A 20427-nucleotide genomic window follows, 5' to 3' on the forward strand; every position below is an offset into this window, starting at 1 on the left:
TAAAGGATGTAGCCTAGGTAACAGTGGTGACCTGTTAACAGACCATAATGTAAAGGATGTAGCCTAGGTAACAGTGGTGACCTGTTAACAGCCCATAATGTAAAGGATGTAGCCTAGGTAACAGTGGTGACCTGTTAACAGCCCATAATGTAAAGGATGTAGCCTAGGTAACCGTGGTGACCTGTTAACAGCCCATAATGTAAAGGATGTAGCCTAGGTAACCGTGGTGAAGGGGCGTGTCGTGTCGTCTAGGGGTTCCCCGTCTCCAGGGGTAACCAGCAGAATGTGTGACATCACAGCGTTCCTGTTTATAATGGAAGCTCTTGCTCGGGTCACAGCCAGACTCATCCTGACTCTACAGGATGAAGAAGAGAACCTAAAAGACAACTTTAATACAACTTTAAAGCAACCTAAAAGACAACTTTAATACAACTTTAAAGCAACCTAAAAGACAACTTTAATACAACTTTTAGTTAACAATAACTGGTTTGATTACAACTCGAAGAGACAAGGAATTGTTTTTCCTACAGATTCCACTCCATATTATTATTATTTACACTCCTGAAGAACAATATTATTTATTATTTTGAACTTTTTTTTTTTTTTTTTTTTAATATTTTTCTTCTCAAACAAAGATGGCTGCTTCATCTTCTCCTTCCACCCATACCCTTCTTCTCTTCCTCATCCTCCTCTCCTCTCCGTCACTGAGCGTGGAGTCTCGACTCTCGTCCCAACCCTCACCTCGGAAACACGACACACAGGTAAGCGAGGTGCCTTCATCAACACCCGAGGGCCCGTCTTCACAAAGAGGGGATCTGATCCTACTGTGAGACGCTTTGTGAAGACGGACCCAGGGTGTATGTCCCAGTGTTGTGTTAAGTTATACTGCTTCATGTTGGTTCAAGGCCAGACAACACTACAGGACCTTAGTAGAGCTGAGAGGGACAGAGAGGACGCTGGGGGATTCATGTCCTGAACCAGATGAGATGCCAGGGGGGGACAGAGACAGAGAGGACGCTGGGGGATACATGTCCTGAACCAGATGAGATGCCAGGGGGGGACAGAGACAGAGAGGATGCTGGGGGATACATGTCCTGAACCAGATGAGATACCAGGGGGGACAGAGACAGAGAGGACGCTGGGGGATTCATGTCCTGAACCAGATGAGATACCAGGGGGGACAGTGGGTCAGCGAGAGAGAGACTCATTTTTACAGTGGTGGAAAAAATACCCAAATGTCATAGTTGAGTAAAAGTATAGATACCGTGATAGAAAATGACTCAAGTAAAAGTGAAACTCACCCAGTAAAATACTACATGAGTAAAAGTCTAGAAGTATTTGGTTTTAAATATACTGAAGTATCAACAGTCGAAGTATAAATCATTTCAAATTCCTGATATTAAGCAAAGCAGACGGTTGTCTTGTTTTCTTATTTACAGAAAGCCAGGGGCACGCTCCAACACTCAGATACCATTTACAAACGAAGCATGTGTTTAGGGAGTCCACCAGATCAGAGGCAGTAGGGACGACCAGGGATGTTCTCTGTTTAGTGAGTCCTCCAGATCAGAGGCAGTAGGGACGACCAGGGATGTTCTCTGTTTAGTGAGTCCTCCAGATCAGAGGCGGTAGGGACGACCAGGGATGTTCTCTGTTTAGTGAGTCCTCCAGATCAGGGGCAGTAGGGACGACCAGGGATGTTCTCTGTTTAGTGAGTCCTCTAGATCAGAGGCAGTAGGGATGACCAGGGATGTTCTCTGTTTAGTGAGTCCTCCAGATTAGAGGCAGTAGGGATGACCAGGGATGTTCTCTGTTTAGTGAGTCCTCCAGATCAGAGGCAGTAGGGATGACCAGGGATGTTCTCTGTTTAGTGAGTCCTCCAGATCAGAGGCAGTAGGGACGACCAGGGATGTTCTCTGTTTAGTGAGTCCTCCAGATCAGAGGCAGTAGGGACGACCAGGGATGTTCTCTGTTTAGTGAGTCCTCCAGATCAGAGGCGGTAGGGACGACCAGGGATGTTCTCTGTTTAGTGAGTCCTCCAGATCAGAGGCGGTAGGGACGACCAGGGATGTTCTCTGTTTAGTGAGTCCTCCAGATCAGAGGCGGTAGGGACGACCAGGGATGTTCTCTGTTTAGTGAGTCCTCCAGATCAGAGGCGGTAGGGACGACCAGGGATGTTCTCTGTTTAGTGAGTCCTCCAGATCAGAGGCGGTAGGGACGACCAGGGATGTTCTCTGTTTAGTGAGTCCTCCAGATCAGAGGCGGTAGGGACGACCAGGGATGTTCTCTGTTTAGTGAGTCCTCCAGATCAGAGGCGGTAGGGACGACCAGGGATGTTCTCTGTTTAGTGAGTCCTCCAGATCAGAGGCGGTAGGGACGACCAGGGATGTTCTCTGTTTAGTGAGTCCACCAGATCAGAGGCGGTAGAGACGACCAGGGATGTTCTCTGTTTAGTGAGTCCTCCAGATCAGAGGCGGTAGAGATGACCAGGGATGTTCTCTGTTTAGTGAGTCCACCAGATCAGAGGCGGTAGGGATGACCAGGGATGTTCTCTGTTTAGTGAGTCCTCCAGATCAGAGGCGGTAGAGATGACCAGGGATGTTCTCTGTTTAGTGAGTCCTCCAGATCAGAGGCGGTAGGGATGACCAGGGATGTTCTCTGTTTAGTGAGTCCACCAGATCAGAGGCAGTAGGGACGACCAGGGATGTTCTCTGTTTAGTGAGTCCTCCAGATCAGAGGCAGTAGAGACGACCAGGGATGTTCTCTGTTTAGTGAGTCCTCCAGATCAGAGGCAGTAGAGAGGACCAGGGATGTTCTCTGTTTAGTGAGTCCTCCAGATCAGAGGCAGTAGGGACGACCAGGGATGTTCTCTGTTTAGTGAGTCCTCCAGATCAGAGGCAGTAGGGACGACCAGGGATGTTCTCTGTTTAGTGAGTCCTCCAGATCAGAGGCAGTAGGGACGACCAGGGATGTTCTCTGTTTAGTGAGTCCTCCAGATCAGAGGCAGTAGGGACGACCAGGGATGTTCTCTGTTTAGTGAGTCCACCAGATCAGAGGCAGTAGGGACGACCAGGGATGTTCTCTGTTTAGTGAGTCCTCCAGATCAGAGGCAGTAGGGACGACCAGGTATGTTCTCTGTTTAGTGAGTCCTCCAGATCAGAGGCGGTAGGGATGACCAGGGATGTTCTCTGTTTAGTGAGTCCTCCAGATCAGAGGCGGTAGGGATGACCAGGGATGTTCTCTGTTTAGTGAGTCCTCCAGATCAGAGGCGGTAGGGACGACCAGGGATGTTCTCTGTTTAGTGAGTCCTCCAGATCAGAGGCGGTAGGGACGACCAGGGATGTTCTCTGTTTAGTGAGTCCACCAGATCAGAGGCGGTAGAGATGACCAGGGATGTTCTCTGTTTAGTGAGTCCTCCAGATCAGAGGCGGTAGAGATGACCAGGGATGTTCTCTGTTTAGTGAGTCCACCAGATCAGAGGCGGTAGGGATGACCAGGGATGTTCTCTGTTTAGTGAGTCCTCCAGATCAGAGGCGGTAGAGATGACCAGGGATGTTCTCTGTTTAGTGAGTCCTCCAGATCAGAGGCGGTAGGGATGACCAGGGATGTTCTCTGTTTAGTGAGTCCACCAGATCAGAGGCAGTAGGGACGACCAGGGATGTTCTCTGTTTAGTGAGTCCTCCAGATCAGAGGCAGTAGAGACGACCAGGGATGTTCTCTGTTTAGTGAGTCCTCCAGATCAGAGGCAGTAGAGATGACCAGGGATGTTCTCTGTTTAGTGAGTCCTCCAGATCAGAGGCAGTAGGGACGACCAAGGATGTTCTCTGTTTAGTGAGTCCTCCAGATCAGAGGCAGTAGGGACGACCAGGGATGTTCTCTGTTTAGTGAGTCCTCCAGATCAGAGGCAGTAGGGACGACCAGGGATGTTCTCTGTTTAGTGAGTCCACCAGATCAGAGGCAGTAGGGACGACCAGGGATGTTCTCTGTTTAGTGAGTCCTCCAGATCAGAGGCAGTAGGGACGACCAGGTATGTTCTCTGTTTAGTGAGTCCTCCAGATCAGAGGCAGTAGGGATGACCAGGGATGTTCTCTGTTTAGTGAGTCCTCCAGATCAGAGGCAGTAGGGACGACCAGGGATGTTCTCTGTTTAGTGAGTCCTCCAGATCAGAGGCGGTAGGGACGACCAGGGATGTTCTCTGTTTAGTGAGTCCTCCAGATCAGAGGCGGTAGGGACGACCAGGTATGTTCTCTGTTTAGTGAGTCCTCCAGATCAGAGGCGGTAGGGACGACCAGGTATGTTCTCTGTTTAGTGAGTCCTCCAGATCAGAGGCGGTAGGGATGACCAGGGATGTTCTCTGTTTAGTGAGTCCTCCAGATCAGAGGCGGTAGGGACGACCAGGGATGTTCTCTGTTTAGTGAGTCCACCAGATCAGAGGCGGTAGAGATGACCAGGGATGTTCTCTGTTTAGTGAGTCCTCCAGATCAGAGGCGGTAGAGATGACCAGGGATGTTCTCTGTTTAGTGAGTCCACCAGATCAGAGGCGGTAGGGATGACCAGGGATGTTCTCTGTTTAGTGAGTCCTCCAGATCAGAGGCGGTAGAGATGACCAGGGATGTTCTCTGTTTAGTGAGTCCACCAGATCAGAGGCGGTAGGGATGACCAGGGATGTTCTCTGTTTAGTGAGTCCTCCAGATCAGAGGCAGTAGGGACGACCAGGGATGTTCTCTGTTTAGTGAGTCCTCCAGATCAGAGGCAGTAGGGACGACCAGGGATGTTCTCTGTTTAGTGAGTCCTCCAGATCAGAGGCAGTAGGGATGACCAGGGATGTTCTCTGTTTAGTGAGTCCTCCAGATCAGGGGCAGTAGGGATGACCAGGGATGTTCTCTGTTTAGTGAGTCCTCCAGATTAGAGGCAGTAGGGATGACCAGGGATGTTCTCTGTTTAGTGAGTCCTCCAGATCAGAGGCAGTAGGGATGACCAGGGATGTTCTCTGCTTAGTGAGTCCTCCAGATCAGAGGCAGTAGGGACGACCAGGGATGTTCTCTGTTTAGTGAGTCCTCCAGATCAGAGGCAGTGGGGATGACCAGGGATGTTCTCTGTTTAGTGAGTCCTCCAGATCAGAGGCAGTAGGGACGACCAGGGATGTTCTCTGTTTAGTGAGTCCTCTAGATCAGAGGCAGTAGGGATGACCAGGGATGTTCTCTGTTTAGTGAGCCCTCCAGATTAGAGGCAGTAGGGACGACCAGGGATGTTCTCTGTTTAGTGAGTCCTCTAGATCAGGGGCAGTAGGGATGACCAGGGATGTTCTCTGTTTAGTGAGTCCTCCAGATCAGAGGCAGTAGGGACGACCAGGGATGTTCTCTGTTTAGTGAGTCCTCCAGATCAGAGGCAGTAGGGACGACCAGGGATGTTCTCTGTTTAGTGAGTCCTCCAGATCAGAGGCAGTAGAGATGACCAGGGATGTTCTCTGTTTAGTGAGTCCTCCAGATCAGGGGCAGTAGGGATGACCAGGGATGTTCTCTGTTTAGTGAGTCCACCAGATCAGAGGCAGTAGGGACGACCAGGGATGTTCTCTGTTTAGTGAGTCCTCCAGATCAGAGGCAGTAGAGACGACCAGGGATGTTCTCTGTTTAGTGAGTCCTCCAGATCAGAGGCAGTAGGGATGACCAGGGATGTTCTCTGTTTAGTGAGTCCTCCAGATCAGAGGCAGTAGGGACGACCAGGGATGTTCTCTGTTTAGTGAGTCCTCCAGATCAGAGGCAGTAGGGACGACCAGGGATGTTCTCTGTTTAGTGAGTCCTCCAGATCAGAGGCAGTAGGGACGACCAGGGATGTTCTCTGTTTAGTGAGTCCTCCAGATCAGAGGCAGTAGGGACGACCAGGGATGTTCTCTGTTTAGTGAGTCCTCCAGATCAGAGGCAGTAGGGATAACCAGGGATGTTCTCTGTTTAGTGAGTCCTCCAGATCAGAGGCAGTAGGGACGACCAGGGATGTTCTCTGTTTAGTGAGTCCTCCAGATCAGAGGCAGTAGGGATGACCAGGGATGTTCTCTGTTTAGTGAGTCCTCCAGATCAGAGGCAGTAGGGATGACCAGGGATGTTCTCTGTTTAGTGAGTCCACCAGATCAGAGGCAGTAGGGACGACCAGGGATGTTCTCTGTTTAGTGAGTCCTCCAGATCAGAGGCAGTAGGGACGACCAGGGATGTTCTCTGTTTAGTGAGTCCACCAGATCAGAGGCAGTAGAGACGACCAGGGATGTTCTCTGTTTAGTGAGTCCTCCAGATCAGAGGCAGTAGGGACGACCAGGGATGTTCTCTGTTTAGTGAGTCCTCCAGATCAGAGGCAGTAGGGACGACCAGGGATGTTCTCTGTTTAGTGAGTCCTCCAGATCAGAGGCAGTAGGGACGACCAGGGATGTTCTCTGTTTAGTGAGTCCTCCAGATCAGAGGCAGTAGGGACGACCAGGGATGTTCTCTGTTTAGTGACTTGGAGCATTTTCCTTTCCTGTTAAGCATTCGAAAGGTAACCAGGACTTTTGGATGTATGGAGTAAAAAGTACATTATTTTCTTTAGGAATGTAGCGAAGTAAAAGTAAAAGTTGTCAAAAATATAAATAGTAAAGTAAAGATAACCCAAAAAGTATAACTTAAGTAGTACTTTAAAAGTATTTTTACTTAAGCACTTTACACCACTGTTCATTTATCAATATTATACTGAAGAAAAATATAAATGCAAACAATTTAAAAGATTTTACTGAGTTGTGGTTCATTTCAGGAAATTTGTAATTTGTAATACATTCTCTTTAGATCGATGGATTTCACATGACCAGGAATACAGATATTCATCTGTTGGTCACAGATACCTTTATAAAAGGTAGGGGCGTGAATCAGAAAACCAGTCAGTATCTGGTGTGACCACCATTAATCTCATGCAGCGCGACACGTCTCCTTCACATAGAGTTGATCAGGCTGTTGATTGTGGCCTGTTGAATGTTGCCCCACCTCCTCTTCAATGGCTGTGTGAAGTTGCTGGATATTGAACTGGAACATGCTGTCATACACCTCGATCCAGAGCATCCCAAACATGCTCAATGGGTGACATGTCTGGTGAGTACGCAGGCCATGGAAGAACTGGGACCTTTTCAGCTTCCAGGAATTGTGTGCAGATCCTTGCGACATGGGATCTCTGCGTTATCATGCTGAAACATGAGGTGATGGTGGTGGATGAATGGCACGACAATGGGCCTCTGGATCTCGTCCCTGTATCTCTGTGCATTCAAATTGCCATCAATAAAATGTAATTGTTTTCACTGTCTGTAGCTTATGCCTGCCCATACCATAACCCTACCTCCACCATGGGGCCCATACCATAACCCTACCTCCACCATGGGGCCCATACCATAACCCCACCTCCACCATGGGCCCCATACCATAACCCTACCTCCACCATGAGGCCCATACCATAACAGCACCACCACCATGGGGCCCATACCATAACCCCACCTCCACCATGGGGCCCATACCATAACCCTACCTCCACCATGGGGCCCATACCATAACCCCACTGCCACCATGGGGCCCATACCATAACCCCACCTCCACCATGGGGCCCATACCATAACCCCACCTCCACCATGGGGCCCATACCATAACCCCACCTCCACCATGGGCCCCATACCATAACCCCACCTCCACCATGGGGCCCATACCATAACCCCACCTCCACCATGGGGCCCATACCATAACCCCACCTCCACCATGGGGCCCATACCATAACCCTACCTCCACCATGGGGCCCATACCATAACCCCACCTCCACCATGGGGCCCATACCATAACCCTACCTCCACCATGGGGCCCATACCATAACCCTACCTCCACCATGGGGCACTATGTTCACAAAGTTGACATCAGCAAACACACATCGCCATACACATGGTCTGCGGTTGTGAGGCTGATTGTAAGTACTGCCAAATTCTCTAAAACAAAGTTGGAGGTGGCTTATGGTAGAGAAATTAACATTACATTCTCTGGCAACAGCTCTGGGGGACATTCCTGCAGTCAGCATGCCAATTGCACCCCCTCCCTAAAAACTTGAGACATCTGTGGCATTTTAACATTTAAGAGTGGCCGTTTATTGTCCCCAGCACAAGGTGCACCTGTGTAATGATCATGCTGTTTTAATCAGCTTCTTGATATGCCACACCTGTCAGGTGGGTGAATTATCTTGGCAAAGGAGAAACGCTCACTAACAGGGATGTAAAACACAGTTGTGAAATAAATGTGAGAGAAATCAGCTTTTTGTTTGTATGGAACATTTCTGCGATTTTTTTATTTTCAGCTCATGAAACATGGGACCAACACTTTACATGTTGATGTTTATATTTTTGTTCAGTGCACATGGAAACTATTGTAAAATACTAGTTACGAATGGCATTTAGAATGTTCCTACGCATAGACAAAGTGTGATTTATCAAACAATCCTACGAGCTTCAGTAGGACATAACCAGTGATGAATACCAATTGTTCTCCGCTTCAGTAGGACATAACCAGTGATGAATACCAATTGTTCTCAGCTTCAGTGCTAGTGCACAACCTTGGCTATTTGCATTGTGAAACTGCCCCTAATTATGGTAAAACAAATCATCCCTTTAAATCCATCATCCCTTTAAATCCTGTGGTAAACAACTGTGTGCCATGAAATACGGCATTGCCAACAAAAAAAAGCTGCCAAAAAACTACTTTTCCAAAACTGAAATAGGGCTGCTAGTGTCAAAGGTTGAGTGCAACCAAAAGGTTTTATTTGATTGGCTCAGTTGTGGCTTGTCCAGTAAAAATGAAGACATACAAAGACCGGACCAGTAGGACAATTCAAGTTGCTTTAGCAATGGAGACTTATAATGAGTAGGCAGCACTCACCAGTCATCCATCCATCCTCACCAGTCATCCATCCATCCTCACCAGTCATCCATCCATCCATCCTCACCAGTCATCCATCCATCCTCACCAGTCATCCATCCATCCCTCCTCACCAGTCATCCATCCATCCCTCCTCACCAGTCATCCATCCATTCTCACCAGTCATCCATCCATCCCTCCTCACCAGTCATCCATCCATCCTCACCAGTCATCCATCCATCCCTCCTCACCAGTCATCCATCCACATCCATCCATTCTCACCAGTCATCCATCCATCCCTCCTCACCAGTCATCCATCCATCCTCACCAGTCATCCATCCATCCCTCCTCACCAGTCATCCATCCATCCTCACCAGTCATCCATCCATCCCTCCTCACCAGTCATCCATCCATCCATTCTCACCAGTCATCCATCCATTCTCACCAGTCATCCATCCATCCATCCTCACCAGTCATCCATCCATCCATCCTCACCAGTCATCCATCCATTCTCACCAGTCATCCATCCATCCATTCTCACCAGTCATCCATCTGTTCTCACCAGTCATCCATCCATTCTCACCAGTCATCCATCCATCCATCCTCACCAGTCATCCATCCATTCTCACCAGTCATCCATCCATCCATTCTCACCAGTCATCCATCCATTCTCACCAGTCATCCATCCATCCATCCTCACCAGTCATCCATCCATCCATCCTCACCAGTCATCCATCCATTCTCACCAGTCATCCATCCATCCATTCTCACCAGTCATCCATCTGTTCTCACCAGTCATCCATCCATTCTCACCAGTCATCCATCCATCCATTCTCACCAGTCATCCATCTGTTCTCACCAGTCATCCATCCATCCATCCTCACCAGTCATCCATCCATTCTCACCAGTCATCCATCCATCCATCCTCACCAGTCATCCATCCATTCTCACCAGTCATCCATCCATCCATTCTCACCAGTCATCCATCCATTCTCACCAGTCATCCATCCATCCATCCTCACCAGTCATCCATCCATCCATCCTCACCAGTCATCCATCCATTCTCACCAGTCATCCATCCATCCATTCTCACCAGTCATCCATCTGTTCTCACCAGTCATCCATCCATCCATCCTCACCAGTCATCCCTCCATCCTCACCAGTCATCCATCTGTTCTCACCAGTCATCCATCCATCCATCCTCACCAGTCATCCCTCCATCCTCACCCAATCATCCATCCATCCATCCTCACCAGTCATCCATCCATCCCTCCTCACCAGTCATCATCCATCCATCCTCACCAGTCATCCATCCATCCTCACCAGTCATCCATCCATCCTCACCAGTCATCCATCCCTCCTCACCAGTCATCATCCATCCATCCTCACCAGTCATCCCTCCATCCTCACCAATCATCCATCCATCCATCCTCACCAGTCATCCCTCCATCCTCACCAATCATCCATCCATCCATCCTCACCAGTCATCCATCCATCCATCCTCACCAGTCATCCCTCCATCCTCACCAGTCATCCCTCCATCCTCACCAGTCATCCATCCCTCCTCACCAGTCATCCCTCCCTCCTCACCAGTCATCCATCCATCCATCCTCACCAGTCATCATCCATCCTCACCAGTCATCCATCCATCCATCCTCATCCATCCATCCTCACCAGTCATCATCCATCCTCACCAGTCATCCATCCATCCATCCTCACCAGTCATCCATCCATCCATCCTCACCAGTCATCCCTCCATCCTCACCAGTCATCCATCCATCCTCACCAGTCATCCCTCCATCCTCACCAGTCATCCATCCATTAGCAATGGAGAATATACTTATATCCTTAATATACTATATCCTCACCAGTCATCCCTCCGTCCTCACCAGTCATCCATCCATCCTCACCAGTCATCCATCCATCCTCACCAGTCATCCATCCATTCTCACCAGTCATCCATCCATCCTCACCAGTCATCCATCCATCCTCACCAGTCATCCATCCATCCATCCTCACCAGTCATCCATCCATCCTCACCAGTCATCCATCCATCCATCCTCACCAGTCATCCATCCATCCTCACCAGTCATCCATCCATCCTCACCAATCATCCATCCATCCATTCTCACCAGTCATCCATCCATCCATTCTCACCAGTCATCCATCCATCCATTCTCACCAGTCATCCATCCATCCATCCTCACCAGTCATCCATCCATCCATCCATCCTCACCAGTCATCCATCCATCCATCCATCCTCACCAGTCATCCATCCATCCTCACCAGTCATCCATCCATCCCTCCTCACCAGTCATCCATCCATCCTCACCAGTCATCCATCCATCCCTCCTCACCAGTCATCCATCCATCCCTCCTCACCAGTCATCATCCATCCATCCTCACCAGTCATCCATCCATCCTCACCAGTCATCCATCCATCCTCACCAGTCATCCATCCCTCCTCACCAGTCATCATCCATCCATCCTCACCAGTCATCCATCCATCCAGTTTCACCTGGCCACCTCATTCAGCAGTCCTTTAATCATGGTACACACAGCAGAACCAATCACCTGGTCTACAAGAGCCTTTTCTGTTCACATAATTGGACTGGTGTTGGTTTGGTGCTTTCATGGCGATGTGGGGGCAGTCTATTGCCCTGTTCCCATTTAGGAACCCATTGGTGGCAAAGAAACCGCTCCTGGATTCAATCTGTGATGGAAACGATGTGTTACTGTTCATTTAGCTGATGATTGCATCCAAAACATCGACTCATCGAGGGATGTGAGACGCTGAAATGCAAGCCCGTTGCCTTTCTAAAGTCCTATCACGGAAATTACACTGTATCTGATGAGCCGGTCTTCAGGCTTCAGTCTTTAAACCACTTTCTGCAACAACAAAAAGTCCCACGTCTCTAAAAACGCGATCTCTACGAAATGCGCCGTGTGCCAAACCTTCCAATCAATCAAATGTATTTATATAGCCCTTCTTACATCAGCTGATATCTCAAAGTGCTGTACAGAAACTCAGCCTAAAACCCCAAACAGCAAGCAATGCAGGTGTAGAAGCACAGTGGCTAGGAAAAACTCCCTAGGAAAAACTCCCTAGAAAGGCCAGAACCTAGGAAGAAACCTAGAGAGGAACCAGGCTATGAGGGGTGGCCAGTCCTCTACTGGCTGTACTGGGTAGACCAGAGGAACCAGGCTCTGAGGGGTGGCCAGCCCTCTTCTGGCTGTACTGGGTAGAGAGGAACCAGGCTCTGAGGGGTGACCAGTCCTCTACTGGCTGTACTGGGTAGAGAGGAACCAGGCTCTGAGGGGTGACCAGTCCTCTACTGGCTGTACTGGGTAGAGAGGAACCAGGCTCTGAGGGGTGGCCAGTCCTCTACTGGCTGTACTAGAGGAACCAGGCTCTGAGGGGTGGCCAGTCCTCTACTGGCTGTACTGGGTAGACCAGAGGAACCAGGCTCTGAGGGGTGGCCAGCCCTCTTCTGGCTGTACTGGGTAGAGAGGAACCAGGCTCTGAGGGGTGACCAGTCCTCTACTGGCTGTACTGGGTAGAGAGGAACCAGGCTCTGAGGGGTGACCAGTCCTCTACTGGCTGTACTGGGTAGAGAGGAACCAGGCTCTGAGGGGTGGCCAGTCCTCTACTGGCTGTACTGGGTAGACCAGAGGAACCAGGCTATGAGGGGTGGCCAGTCCTCTTCTGGCTGTGCCGGGTAGAGAGGAACCAGGCTATGAGGGGTGGCCAGTCCTCTTCTGGCTGTGCCGGGTAGAGAGGAACCAGGCTATGAGGGGTGACCAGTCCTCTTCTGGCTGTACTGGGTAGAGAGGAACCAGGCTATGAGGGGTGGCCAGTCCTCTACTGGCTGTACTGGGTAGAGAGGAACCAGGCTCTGAGGGGTGACCAGTCCTCTACTGGCTGTACTGGGTAGACCAGAGGAACCAGGCTCTGAGGGGTGGCCAGCCCTCTTCTGGCTGTACTGGGTAGAGAGGAACCAGGCTCTGAGGGGTGACCAGTCCTCTACTGGCTGTACTGGGTAGAGAGGAACCAGGCTCTGAGGGGTGACCAGTCCTCTACTGGCTGTACTGGGTAGAGAGGAACCAGGCTCTGAGGGGTGGCCAGTCCTCTACTGGCTGTACTGGGTAGACCAGAGGAACCAGGCTATGAGGGGTGGCCAGTCCTCTACTGGCTGTACTGGGTAGACCAGAGGAACCAGGCTCTGAGGGGTGGCCAGTCCTCTACTGGCTGTACTGGGTAGAGAGGAACCAGGCTCTGAGGGGTGGCCAGTCCTCTACTGGCTGTACTGTGTAGAGAGGAACCAGGCTCTGAGGGGTGGCCAGTATAACATCACTACTACTTTATATGAATTATTATCGTGACAAATGTGCTAACGCCCCTTCTCGCTCCCTCATCCCCCCTCCTCTCTCCCTTCCCCTCCCCCTTTCCTCTCCCTCATCCCCCCTTCCCTTCCCTCTCCCTCATCCCCCCTCCTCTCTCCCTTCCCCTCCCCCCTTTCCTCTCCCTCATCCCTCATCCCCCCTCCTCTCTCCCTTCCCCTCCCCCCTTTCCTCTCCCTCATCCCCCCTCCTCTCTCCCTTCCCCTCCCCCCTTTCCTCTCCCTCATCCCCCCTCCTCTCTCCATTCCCCTCCCCCTTTCCTCTCCCTCATCCCCCCTTCCCTTCCCTCTCCCTCATCCCCCCTCCTCTCTCCCTTCCCCTCCCCCCTTTCCTCTCCCTCATCCCTCATCCCCCCTCCTCTCTCCCTTCCCCTCCCCCCTTTCCTCTCCCTCACCCCCCCCCCCCCCTTCAGGTACTAGATAATCTCTTCAGCGCTCAGCTCCGCTCTCTGATCCTCAACCAACCAGACATCACCTCCGAAGGTTCCACTTCTGGCCCCTCCCATTCCTACCATCATCCCTCCCAGGGATTGGCTGGTCGCGGTATGGGGGCGGGTCCTGTGGTCCCCAGGTTGTTCCTGGACTTCCTGCGCCAACAGAGGATGTTCCGTGGGCGGAGCAGGAAGAGCGCCACCGCCAGGGGATGCTTCGGCATGAAGGTGGACCGCATCGGATCCATCAGCGGTCTGGGATGCTGATTGGACAACCGCCAGCGGCCTTGTGTTCTGATTGGCTATCTTTCACCCTACGGACGGATGGATGGAACATTGCCACCCCTTGATATCTAACCCCTGAACTATGACCCTGTGTGACTGTAAAGGTCATCTCCCCAAACCCCACGTGACCTCTAGGTGTTCGGAGGATTCCATGTGAGAGCTGTTACTAATGACCTTTGACCTCTAACCCCTGGCTCTGTTACAGCCAGTACAACTAACCTGTGGTGTGTGTGTGTATAATGTGTGTGTGTGTGTGTGTGTGTGTATAATGTGTGTGTGTGTGTGTGTGTGTGTATAATGTGTGTGTGTGTGTGTGTGTGTGTGTATAATGTGGGTGTATATTGTGTGTGTGTGTGTGTGTGTGTGTATAATGTGTGTGTGTGTGTGTGTGTGTGTATAATGTGTGTGTGTGTGTGTGTATAATGTGTGTGTGTGTTTATATAATGTGTGTGTGTGTGTGTGTGTGTATAATGTGTGTGTGTATAATGTGTGTGTGTGTGTGTGTGTGTATAATGTGTGTGTGTGTGTGTGTGTGTGTATAATGTGTGTGTGTGTGTGTGTTTATATAGTGTGGGTGTATAATGTGTGTGTGTGTGTGTGTGTGTGTGTGTGTGTGTGTGTGTGTGTGTGTGTGTGTGTGTGTGTGTGTGTGTGTGTGTGTGTGTTATTCCATTGTATCCATGTATAACCTGACAGACCTTCTGTTGTGTGAAACTGAGACCAACATGTGTTTATATCTTCATGATGGAAGTCAAAAGAACTTCTAGACTAAACGACTTCCTGTTTCCAAACTGAAATAATAAATCAACTCTGTCTGAGTCTTCCTGTTTCCAAACTGAACATCTGTCTACATTTCATCATCAAACAAAGAAAATGTTAGTTGACTAAATGATAATTAAAAACCTGTCACTGTGATCGATACGTGTCCGCCCTCTTGTGGATTCATGTGGTACGACACGTGCTGAAAATGTACTATAGTAACAGCGCATTTTGGCTCCATTTGTAGTTTGTTAAACAGAAGTAAAAATTCTGAAGTATAAAAATGTCTTGAGAAATTTAGAGTCACACAAGGAGCTGTCAAGGATTTGTGAAAGACGGGACAAACTATTTTTGAAAATAATTTTTACATTATATATACACACAGTATCAAATGTTATCACATGCACCAAATACACCTGGTGTACTTCACAGTGAAATACTTGCTTACGAACCTATTCCGAATGATGCAGAGATTTAAAAAACAATTATAAAAACGGTAACTAACACAAGAATGGAGCTATATACAGGAAGTACCAGATCAATGTGGAGCTATATACAGGAAGTACCAGATCAATGTGGAGCTATATACAGGAAGTAACAGATCAATGTGGAGCTATATACAGGAAGTACCAGATCAATGTGGAGCTATATACAGGAAGTACCAGATCAATGTGGAGCTATATACAGGAAGTACCAGATCAATGTGGAGCTATATACAGGAAGTAACAGATCAATGTGGAGCTATATACAGGAAGTAACAGATCAATGTGGAGCTATATACAGGAAGTAACAGTAACAGATGAATTTGCAGAGTCAGGAGATATATAAACACATGAAGGAATCAGGATAATAAGGTATAGTAAATAAATAGTAAATAAATAGTAAATAAATAGTAAATAAATAGTAAATAAATAGTAAATAAATAGTAAATAAATAGTAAATAAATAGTAAATAAATAGTAAATAAATAGTAAATAAATAGTAAATAAATAGTAAATAAATAGTAAATAAATAGTAAATAAATAGTAAATAAATAGTAAATAAGGCATTTGAGGTTAAAAAAAGAACAGAAGAGTAGCAGTAAATTATGTGTGTTTATGTCAGTATGTAGTGAGTGTAGTGTGTAGTGTTTATGTCAGTATGTAGTGAGTGTAGTGTGTAGTGTTTATGTCAGTATGTAGTGAGTGTAGTGTGTAGTGTTTATGTCAGTGTGTAGTGAGTGTGTGTGTAGTGTTTATGTCAGTATGTAGTGAGTGTGTGTGTAGTGTTTATGTCAGTATGTAGTGAGTGTGTGTGTAGTGTTTATGTCAGTATGTAGTGAGTGTGTGTGTAGTGTTTATGTCAGTATGTAGTGAGTGTGTGTGTAGTGTTTATGTCAGTATGTAGTGAGTGTGTGTGTAGTGTTTATGTCAGTATGTAGTGAGTGTAGTGTGTAGTGTTTATGTCAGTATGTAGTGAGTGTAGTGTGTAGTGTTTATGTCAGTATGTAGTGAGTGTAGTGTGTAGTGTTTATGTCAGTATGTAGTGAGTGTGTGTGTAGTGTTTATGTCAGTATGTAGTGAGTGTAGTGTGTAGTGTTTATGTCAGTATGTAGTGAGTGTAGTGTGTAGTGTTTATGTCAGTATGTAGTGAGTGTGTGTGTAGTGTTTATGTCAGTATGTAGTGAGTGTGTGTGTAGTGTTTATGTCAGTATGTAGTGAGTGTGTGTGTAGTGTTTATGTCAGTATGTAGTGAGTGTAGTGTGTAGTGTTTATGTCAGTATGTAGTGAGTGTGTGTGTAGTGTTTATGTCAGTATGTAGTGAGTGTGTGTGTAGTGTTTATGTCAGTATGTAGTGAGTGTAGTGTGTAGTGTTTATGTCAGTATGTAGTGAGTGTAGTGTGTAGTGTTTATGTCAGTATGTAGTGAGTGTAGTGTGTAGTGTTTATGTCAGTGTGTAGTGAGTGTAGTGTGTAGTGTTTATGTCAGTATGTAGTGAGTGTAGTGTGTAGTGTTTATGTCAGTATGTAGTGAGTGTGTGTGTAGTGTTTATGTCAGTATGTAGTGAGTGTGTGTGTAGTGTTTATGTCAGTATGTAGTGAGTGTGTGTGTAGTGTTTATGTCAGTATGTAGTGAGTGTAGTGTGTAGTGTTTATGTCAGTATGTAGTGAGTGTGTGTGTAGTGTTTATGTCAGTATGTAGTGAGTGTAGTGTGTAGTGTTTATGTCAGTATGTAGTGAGTGTAGTGTGTAGTGTTTATGTCAGTATGTAGTGAGTGTAGTGTGTAGTGTTTATGTCAGTATGTAGTGAGTGTAGTGTGTAGTGTTTATGTCAGTATGTAGTGAGTGTGTGTGTAGTGTTTATGTCAGTATGTAGTGAGTGTAGTGTGTAGTGTTTATGTCAGTATGTAGTGAGTGTGTGTGTAGTGTTTATGTCAGTATGTAGTGAGTGTAGTGTGTAGTGTTTATGTCAGTATGTAGTGAGTGTAGTGTGTAGTGTTTATGTCAGTATGTAGTGAGTGTGTGTGTAGTGTTTATGTCAGTATGTAGTGAGTGTAGTGTGTAGTGTTTATGTCAGTATGTAGTGAGTGTAGTGTGTAGTGTTTATGTCAGTATGTAGTGAGTGTGTGTGTAGTGTTTATGTCAGTATGTAGTGAGTGTAGTGTGTAGTGTTTATGTCAGTATGTAGTGAGTGTAGTGTGTAGTGTTTATGTCAGTATGTAGTGAGTGTAGTGTGTAGTGTTTATGTCAGTATGTAGTGAGTGTAGTGTGTAGTGTTTATGTCAGTATGTAGTGAGTGTAGTGTGTAGTGTTTATGTCAGTGTGTAGTGAGTGTGTGTGTAGTGTTTATGTCAGTATGTAGTGAGTGTAGTGTGTAGTGTTTATGTCAGTATGTAGTGAGTGTAGTGTGTAGTGTTTATGTCAGTATGTAGTGAGTGTAGTGTGTAGTGTTTATGTCAGTATGTAGTGAGTGTAGTGTGTAGTGTTTATGTCAGTATGTAGTGAGTGTAGTGTGTAGTGTTTATGTCAGTATGTAGTGAGTGTAGTGTGTAGTGTTTATGTCAGTATGTAGTGAGTGTAGTGTGTAGTGTTTATGTCAGTATGTAGTGAGTGTAGTGTGTAGTGTTTATGTCAGTATGTAGTGAGTGTAGTGTGTAGTGTTTATGTCAGTATGTAGTGAGTGTGTGTGTAGTGTTTATGTCAGTATGTAGTGAGTGTAGTGTGTAGTGTTTATGTCAGTATGTAGTGAGTGTAGTGTGTAGTGTTTATGTCAGTATGTAGTGAGTGTAGTGTGTAGTGTTTATGTCAGTATGTAGTGAGTGTAGTGTGTAGTGTTTATGTCAGTGTGTGTGTCAGTATGTAGTGAGTGTGTGTGTAGTGTTTGTGTCAGTGTGTAGTGAGTGTGTGTGTAGTGTTTATGTCAGTATGTAGTGAGTGTAGTGTGTAGTGTTTATGTCAGTATGTAGTGAGTGTAGTGTGTAGTGTTTATGTCAGTATGTAGTGAGTGTAGTGTGTAGTGTTTATGTCAGTATGTAGTGAGTGTAGTGTGTAGTGTTTATGTCAGTATGTAGTGAGTGTAGTGTGTAGTGTTTATGTCAGTGTGTAGTGAGTGTAGTGTGTAGTGTTTATGTCAGTGTGTAGTGAGTGTAGTGTGTAGTGTTTATGTCAGTATGTAGTGAGTGTAGTGTGTAGTGTTTATGTCAGTGTGTGTGTCAGTATGTAGTGAGTGTGTGTGTAGTGTTTATGTCAGTATGTAGTGAGTGTAGTGTGTAGTGTTTATGTCAGTATGTAGTGAGTGTAGTGTGTAGTGTTTATGTCAGTATGTAGTGAGTGTAGTGTGTAGTGTTTATGTCAGTATGTAGTGAGTGTGTGTGTAGTGTTTATGTCAGTATGTAGTGAGTGTGTGTGTAGTGTTTATGTCAGTATGTAGTGAGTGTGTGTGTAGTGTTTATGTCAGTATGTAGTGAGTGTATGTGTAGTGTTTATGTCAGTATGTAGTGAGTGTGTGTGTAGTGTTTATGTCAGTATGTAGTGAGTGTAGTGTGTAGTGTTTATGTCAGTATGTAGTGAGTGTAGTGTGTAGTGTTTATGTCAGTATGTAGTGAGTGTAGTGTGTAGTGTTTATGTCAGTATGTAGTGAGTGTAGTGTGTAGTGTTTATGTCAGTATGTAGTGAGTGTAGTGTGTAGTGTTTATGTCAGTGTGTAGTGAGTGTGTGTGTAGTGTTTATGTCAGTATGTAGTGAGTGTAGTGTGTAGTGTTTATGTCAGTATGTAGTGAGTGTAGTGTGTAGTGTTTATGTCAGTATGTAGTGAGTGTAGTGTGTAGTGTTTATGTCAGTATGTAGTGAGTGTAGTGTGTAGTGTTTATGTCAGTATGTAGTGAGTGTAGTGTGTAGTGTTTATGTCAGTATGTAGTGAGTGTAGTGTGTAGTGTTTATGTCAGTATGTAGTGAGTGTAGTGTGTAGTGTTTATGTCAGTATGTAGTGAGTGTAGTGTGTAGTGTTTATGTCAGTATGTAGTGAGTGTAGTGTGTAGTGTTTATGTCAGTATGTAGTGAGTGTGTGTGTAGTGTTTATGTCAGTATGTAGTGAGTGTAGTGTGTAGTGTTTATGTCAGTATGTAGTGAGTGTAGTGTGTAGTGTTTATGTCAGTATGTAGTGAGTGTAGTGTGTAGTGTTTATGTCAGTATGTAGTGAGTGTAGTGTGTAGTGTTTATGTCAGTGTGTGTGTCAGTATGTAGTGAGTGTGTGTGTAGTGTTTGTGTCAGTGTGTAGTGAGTGTGTGTGTAGTGTTTATGTCAGTATGTAGTGAGTGTAGTGTGTAGTGTTTATGTCAGTATGTAGTGAGTGTAGTGTGTAGTGTTTATGTCAGTATGTAGTGAGTGTAGTGTGTAGTGTTTATGTCAGTATGTAGTGAGTGTAGTGTGTAGTGTTTATGTCAGTATGTAGTGAGTGTAGTGTGTAGTGTTTATGTCAGTGTGTAGTGAGTGTAGTGTGTAGTGTTTATGTCAGTGTGTAGTGAGTGTAGTGTGTAGTGTTTATGTCAGTATGTAGTGAGTGTAGTGTGTAGTGTTTATGTCAGTGTGTGTGTCAGTATGTAGTGAGTGTGTGTGTAGTGTTTATGTCAGTATGTAGTGAGTGTAGTGTGTAGTGTTTATGTCAGTATGTAGTGAGTGTAGTGTGTAGTGTTTATGTCAGTATGTAGTGAGTGTAGTGTGTAGTGTTTATGTCAGTATGTAGTGAGTGTGTGTGTAGTGTTTATGTCAGTATGTAGTGAGTGTGTGTGTAGTGTTTATGTCAGTATGTAGTGAGTGTGTGTGTAGTGTTTATGTCAGTATGTAGTGAGTGTATGTGTAGTGTTTATGTCAGTATGTAGTGAGTGTAGTGTGTAGTGTTTATGTCAGTATGTAGTGAGTGTAGTGTGTAGTGTTTATGTCAGTATGTAGTGAGTGTAGTGTGTAGTGTTTATGTCAGTATGTAGTGAGTGTAGTGTGTAGTGTTTATGTCAGTATGTAGTGAGTGTGTGTGTAGTGTTTATGTCAGTATGTAGTGAGTGTAGTGTGTAGTGTTTATGTCAGTATGTAGTGAGTGTAGTGTGTAGTGTTTATGTCAGTATGTAGTGAGTGTAGTGTGTAGTGTTTATGTCAGTGTGTGTGTCAGTATGTAGTGAGTGTGTGTGT

The 20427-nt window shown here is 46.5% G+C and overlaps 1 protein-coding gene across 1 annotated transcript; it reads left to right on the forward strand.

The window, feature by feature from the left end:
• Window positions 1–610: 610 nt before the first annotated feature.
• Window positions 611–14925, forward strand: nppcl2 (natriuretic peptide C-like 2). The gene is made up of 2 exons (XM_045721391.2): window positions 611–761; window positions 13708–14925. The coding sequence occupies exons 1-2, from the start codon at window positions 636–638 to the stop codon at window positions 13990–13992; spliced, it is 411 nt and encodes a 136-aa protein (XP_045577347.1). The 5' UTR covers window positions 611–635; the 3' UTR covers window positions 13993–14925.
• Window positions 14926–20427: the final 5502 nt, after the last annotated feature.

This window comes from Salmo salar, chromosome 07, assembly GCF_965601325.2.
Source record: "Salmo salar chromosome 07, fSalSal1, whole genome shotgun sequence".
Lineage (NCBI taxonomy): Eukaryota > Metazoa > Chordata > Actinopteri > Salmoniformes > Salmonidae > Salmo > Salmo salar.